We start from the raw sequence: 5,854 nt of genomic DNA on the forward strand, positions 1-5,854 counted from the left end.
TGAAAATAGGACTTGTTGGTTGGTACAGTATTAATTAAGATTGGGCTTGTTGGTGTGGTACTGTACTAATGAAGATAGGCCCTATTGGTGTAGTACACTACTACTGAAAATAGGACTTGTTGGTTGGTACAGTATTAATTAAGATTGGGCTTGTTGGTGTGGTACTGTACTAATGAAGATAGGCCCTATTGGTGTAGTACACTACTACTGAAAATAGGACTTGTTGGTTGGTACAGTATTAATTAAGATTGGGCTTGTTGGTGTGGTACTGTACTAATGAAGATAGAACTTGTTGGTGTAGTACACTACTACTGAAAATAGGACTTGTTGGTTTGGTACAATACTAATGAAGATAGAACTTATTGGTGTAGTGCAGTATTAATGAAGATAGGACTTGTTAGTGTGGTACAGTACTAAAAAAGATAGCACTTATTAGTGTGATACAGCACTAATGAAGATAGGACTTGTTAGTGTAGTACAGCATCAAAAAAGATTGGGCTTATTAGTGTGGTACAATACCAATGAAGATTGCACTTTCTGGTATGTAACAGTACTAATGAAGATAGAATTTGTTGGTGTGGTACAGTAGTAATGATGACAGAAATTGTTAGATGTAGTACAGTACTTATGAATATAGGACTTGTTGGTGTGGTACAGTACTAATGAATATAGGACTTGTTGGTGTGGTACAGTACTAATGAATATAGGCGTTGTTGGTTTATTGCAGTACTAATAACGTCAAAACTTATTTGCGTGAAAAAATCTGAATGAAATCAGAACACGTTAATATAATGTAAGTATTTGTTTGTTTTGAAGTTAAGCTACACAATGGGCTATCTGTGTATTGCCCACCACGGGTATCGAAACCCGGTTTCTAGCGTTGTATGTCCGCAGACATATCGCTGTGTCACTGAGGAGCTGTAATTATATCTTGTGAACAGTGAATGAAGCTACTTAGAGACAGACATACAAAATAATAAATAAACTATTTTCGAAAACAAGAAAAAATATATAATTTTGTATCGAAAGTAATTAGTTACGTTTGTGAACAAATATGGGGAACCTCACCCCAACACAAAACAAAACATGAAATTTACTAAAACTCCATATATTTTTCTTCAGCTCTCTGAACTTCATGTATATCTTGTGCCGAACGACAGATGGATAGAGAAACGAAGATTAGCCATAAATCAAGTTGTTGATGACGCAGTGTCTTCAGGGTTCGTGAGGTAAGTTAAGAAGCACTTTTTATGTTAAATATTAAAAATCTGTAGCACTTTCAAGCAGTAGTGTTATTAATTTTTATGTAATCTATAAATAAAAAATAAGTTATTCAGTATCCTTTAATTGATATAAATGATTATTAAAACGATTTGAAGTTGTAACTCGTCTTTGGTTCAACATCGTTATTATTAGGAATTTAAAATAAGACTATTTGAAACACTACTTATAACACCTATTGTTATCTGCAAATATTGGTTATGATTATGTTTAGAAAGCACTGGAGAAAACACGGGCTCTCTTCTGTCTAGCGGTGGTGTCCTATCGCATCATATTTGTCAGTGCACAGTCTAGGTAGCATGGAGGCATCTCTTGTATCGAACTACCTACTTCAGTGAGTCAACCGATCGGTAGCAACCTGATGGGGTTTATTATATACGTGTTATTGAGTTATTAATTAATTAATTTTACGTCATTTAAATATTACCATATATCATTTTTACACCAAGTCCGAGATATAAATAAGATTGGATTACGCTTTTAATATAAAGAAGTGGAGATCAGGACTATTTAGTCGTTGTTCGTCACTATAGCAACAGGACAAACAACAGGAAGTTCAACCTATCATCAATAACTTGGTTTATAAGCGCCTAAACTAAGCAAACTAATTCAAGTTAGCTATCTCATTTTCAAAATAACTCGAAATTAATTAGAATATTTTTAAGTTCAGACAATGAGAACAAAAGTTATAAGGCTTAACTAAGTAAGTCCGGTTCGTCTTTTTTTTTAATTAAATACGATTTCATATGATTTATTTTTAAGAAAATGAAGTTAACTATTTTTATCAACAGTAATCAAGTCTAACATTGTATTTCTATTTTGCAGTCTACCCATATGCTAATGTATTAACAGTTAAGAAATAGACGTACTAATCTACTTCCTTGAATTTGTATAGTGACTTTCTGAGAGTATATAGTTCGCCATTTTAATACCTAACTTGTAATTTGTCAGTTCATATGTATCTTCTGTGGAGTTAGCACCTTAAAAGGTTCATGGCCAAAAAACACATGCATTGTTAAAGAAAAAGAAAAATAGTCTTACATTTTGAAATTGTAGACCATTAAATATCTAATACATGGTTGCTAATTTACTATATAGTGTATCTTATGGACACTTTGGATTTGTTTGTTTGTAGATTGTATAATCTTATACAAAATTATTAAAACTGAAGTAGACCTATTCCATAGCGTTTCCTCCCTCCAATGGCTCAGCGGTAAGTCTGAAGGCTTATAGCGCTAAAAACTGGATTTCGATACCCGTGGTGCCCAGCACAGATAACCCACCGTGTTGATTTGTACGTAACAACGTAAATTGAACTATTTTGACCATTGGATCTTAAAAATAACTCGAAATTAACTGGAATATTTGTAAGAAGTTAGGAATAATATTAATTGGGCCTTAAATAAAATATTCTGAGAGCTTAGCTTTCAATAGTGTTTATTCTCCAATGTCCTAACCTACAGGTATTGACTTAATGTAAATATTGTATATTTGACAAATAATTTACAGAATGCAAAACTACTTGAGACGTGCATGAGCAATATTTAATTATTAGTAATAAACTGTTGTTATAATTTCATAAAATAATTGAGTAGGACATAAGAAGTGAAACACGTACTAATGAAGTAAGGAAAATGAGATTTAGTAGTATTTATGTTCTGTCTGCTCTTTAAAATGACGTATTAATGTTTATTTGTTTATAATTAAGCACAAAGCTACACGATGGACTATCTGTGCTCTGCCCACCACAGGTATCGAAACCCTGTTTCTAGCGTTGTAAGTCCGCAGACATACTGTTGTGCCACTGGGGGGTACGTAGTAATGTCTTAAAAGGAAGATTCTCTTTAGTGATTGATAAATTTTTAATTGAACCATCAAAATAGTTTTACTGATTTATTCAGCTCATAATATAACTACAACAGTGTGTAGAAAATTTGAATCACCACTTATTGAGAAAGATAACATTTGGTAAAACTAAGCAGCCAGAACTTAATTTTAAAACAAGTGAAACGTGCATTGACCTGTAAGAAAACAAGAGTGACAATTGCAATTGTCTGAAACATATATTTGTGAGTTACAATTCAATTAATATTCCGTATTATTAGTATTTTCATACTTCTTCAGAGGTAACTGTTTTTAGTTTTTGTAGGATCATAAGTTAGATGAATCATACAATAAGAGACCTGGTAGCCTTATGGAAATTACACCTTTCTTGTTTATCTCTGCAGAAGGAAGGTCGCCTTTCGAAAATGTTCAGGTGATCCGGTTTCTTATTTTGCTGTGTGTGTAAACATGTGTAAAACAAAAAAATACTGAACATAAACAAATAAATCTATCCTTTTTACAGTCGTGAAATGTTCTTTTAATTTGAAAGACAATTAGTTAACAAAATAAAAACAATATTTGTAACTCGAAGAATACATAGATAAAAAACATTCACCATATTCCAAACACTTTAGAAACAAAAATTAGTGTTCTCCGATACAAATATTTCCTTACAAATACTGAAGCTCGAACTCACAATCTGATCGTTTATGATGTTATATGTATGTTAGGTAGAAATGCATGAAATTAATTTAGAAATTTCATACGATTTCCTTACACCTTTCTTGCGCTTGGCTTCTAAGCTGCTTTATCTTCATAGAATCAGATCACGCGACAAGCTTGAAAGGGCAGATGTTATGTTAAATAATGTAAGTCTAAAGGTAGACCTTTATCTGCAAAGTTCTGCTGATTACTGTCAGATTAGATTTATAGCGTTTCTCTTCAAAGCGGTGACTTTTACTGGAGGAAGTGAAACGTGTTGGTGAACACAAAACGTGATGATCGGTGTTATGTACAGAAATATTTTAAAATGTTATCATAATAGATGAATATACAATGGATTACAGGTAGATTCTACTTTTTAAAGGTGTACATGAGAAAAATGATTTTAAAATGTTATCCCAGTGACTGATTTAATTTTTTATCTCATGACATTAAAAGTATTACAACTATTTCACGAGGGTAAGTAAAGCAATGATAAACTGTTATTTTCTTAGCGCATAGCTACATTAATATGCTATCTGCATTCTATTCACCAGGGGGAATCGAACCCCAGATTGTAATGTTAGAAGCTCATAAACATACCACTGACTTACCGGTAGATAAGTTGTAATAAATGATAATACGGAGTTAACTATGAATCTAAGAATAAATTTGATTCTTTTTCTTTTTTTTAAGATATCCAAAAATAGAAGAAATCACAATAACTTCTATACAATTTCTCAACCAGAATCTGTTTTTAGTATTTAATGATAATTATAACATTTAATATTCATCTGGAGTTTTTGTTCATTATTTCACATTTCTCGGAAATTGATGCGCGTTGTTAGCGCGTTTCTTCATATTTTTAGATACTGAGTTTTAAAATTGTAAGTTATAGAGGACTTTAACATTACATAAATATGCAGGGGTTATTTTAAGATATTTTTAGACTGGACAAACCATAGGTTAAAATGTGTACTACATTGTAACGTTCCCTAAAGGGCGCTGAACGTTATTTAGCGCATTTATTTATGGCCAATTTGCTTTTTGGGATTTTTGTGCATCATGAAAATGTTTGTAAGATCATACATACTTATAATAGATGTTCATGAAACTCTTATTAAAATGTTTTCTAATGATGCTAAAATCTACATCATATTATAACATCCATTATTATATATAAAATTTTTAAAGAATTGTCCGCGGTTCTGAAGCTCTCCGGTATTTGAAACTGTACAAAATTCTATTTCCAGCACATTGAGCTTCTAGAACTACATAAAATAGTCCTTGTAAATATTACATACACATTACTATTATTAGATGTCTCACTGAATTTGTTTGGTTTGCTGGCCCAAACTGTGCTAATGAGCCTTGAACAGGCGAAATTGCAGTCCACAGGAGAGGATCCGGAGAATCAAATAATATGTTAGGTCTGTATGCCATAGATTATAATTTCAATTTTACATTCGCTGAAAAGAAATATCTGATATCATAGTCAAACTGAATGTAAATGTAAATTTAGTTTTACAGCACACGAATAAAATGATGCAATGTGAGTAATGCCAAGTTGTTGTATTTTGCTGTGTTTATGAGATATTACATAGCGTTTTTGGATGCATTAACTTGTTACATGTGTATGCGTACTATATGTTCGCATTAGTTTTTCTTAGAAACTACGATGTGAGGAACATTACCATCTGTACACAGAAACATTTTTGTAATAATGGACCTAATGTCTTAAAAGAATTAACTGTGATAATTGGTCATATAGTTTTTTAACTGTCTCTTCCATACAAATAGAGTTGAATAGACATTTAAATAATCTGATAGATATCATCACAAGTAGTTCTTCGGTGGCTCTGCGGTAAGCTAGAGGACTTAAGACACTAAAAGTCGTGCAAGTTTGTGTTTAAAAACAAACAGTAAGACAACCCATCACGTCAGGGGTGGGAAATAATTTTCGCAGGAGGGCCACTCTACGAATTTTGGTAAGCCGTCGCGGGTCGTACATTTTTCCTGTATTAAACAAACAGTAAGACAACCCATT

The 5,854-nt window shown here is 32.3% G+C and overlaps 1 protein-coding gene across 1 annotated transcript in view; it reads left to right on the forward strand.

Annotated features, from left to right (window-relative positions):
- The window catches only part of LOC106467323 (uncharacterized protein PFB0145c-like), a 54,753-nt gene that overhangs the window by 4,409 nt on the left and 44,490 nt on the right, over positions 1-5,854 (forward strand). Inside the window, exon 2 of the mRNA XM_022395485.1 lies at positions 1,123-1,229. Coding sequence (XP_022251193.1) covers positions 1,123-1,229 — 107 coding nt within the window. The remainder of the gene's footprint in view (positions 1-1,122; positions 1,230-5,854) is intronic.

This window comes from Limulus polyphemus, unplaced genomic scaffold, assembly GCF_000517525.1.
Source record: "Limulus polyphemus unplaced genomic scaffold, Limulus_polyphemus-2.1.2 Scaffold2568, whole genome shotgun sequence".
Taxonomy (NCBI): Eukaryota; Metazoa; Arthropoda; class Merostomata; order Xiphosura; family Limulidae; genus Limulus; species Limulus polyphemus.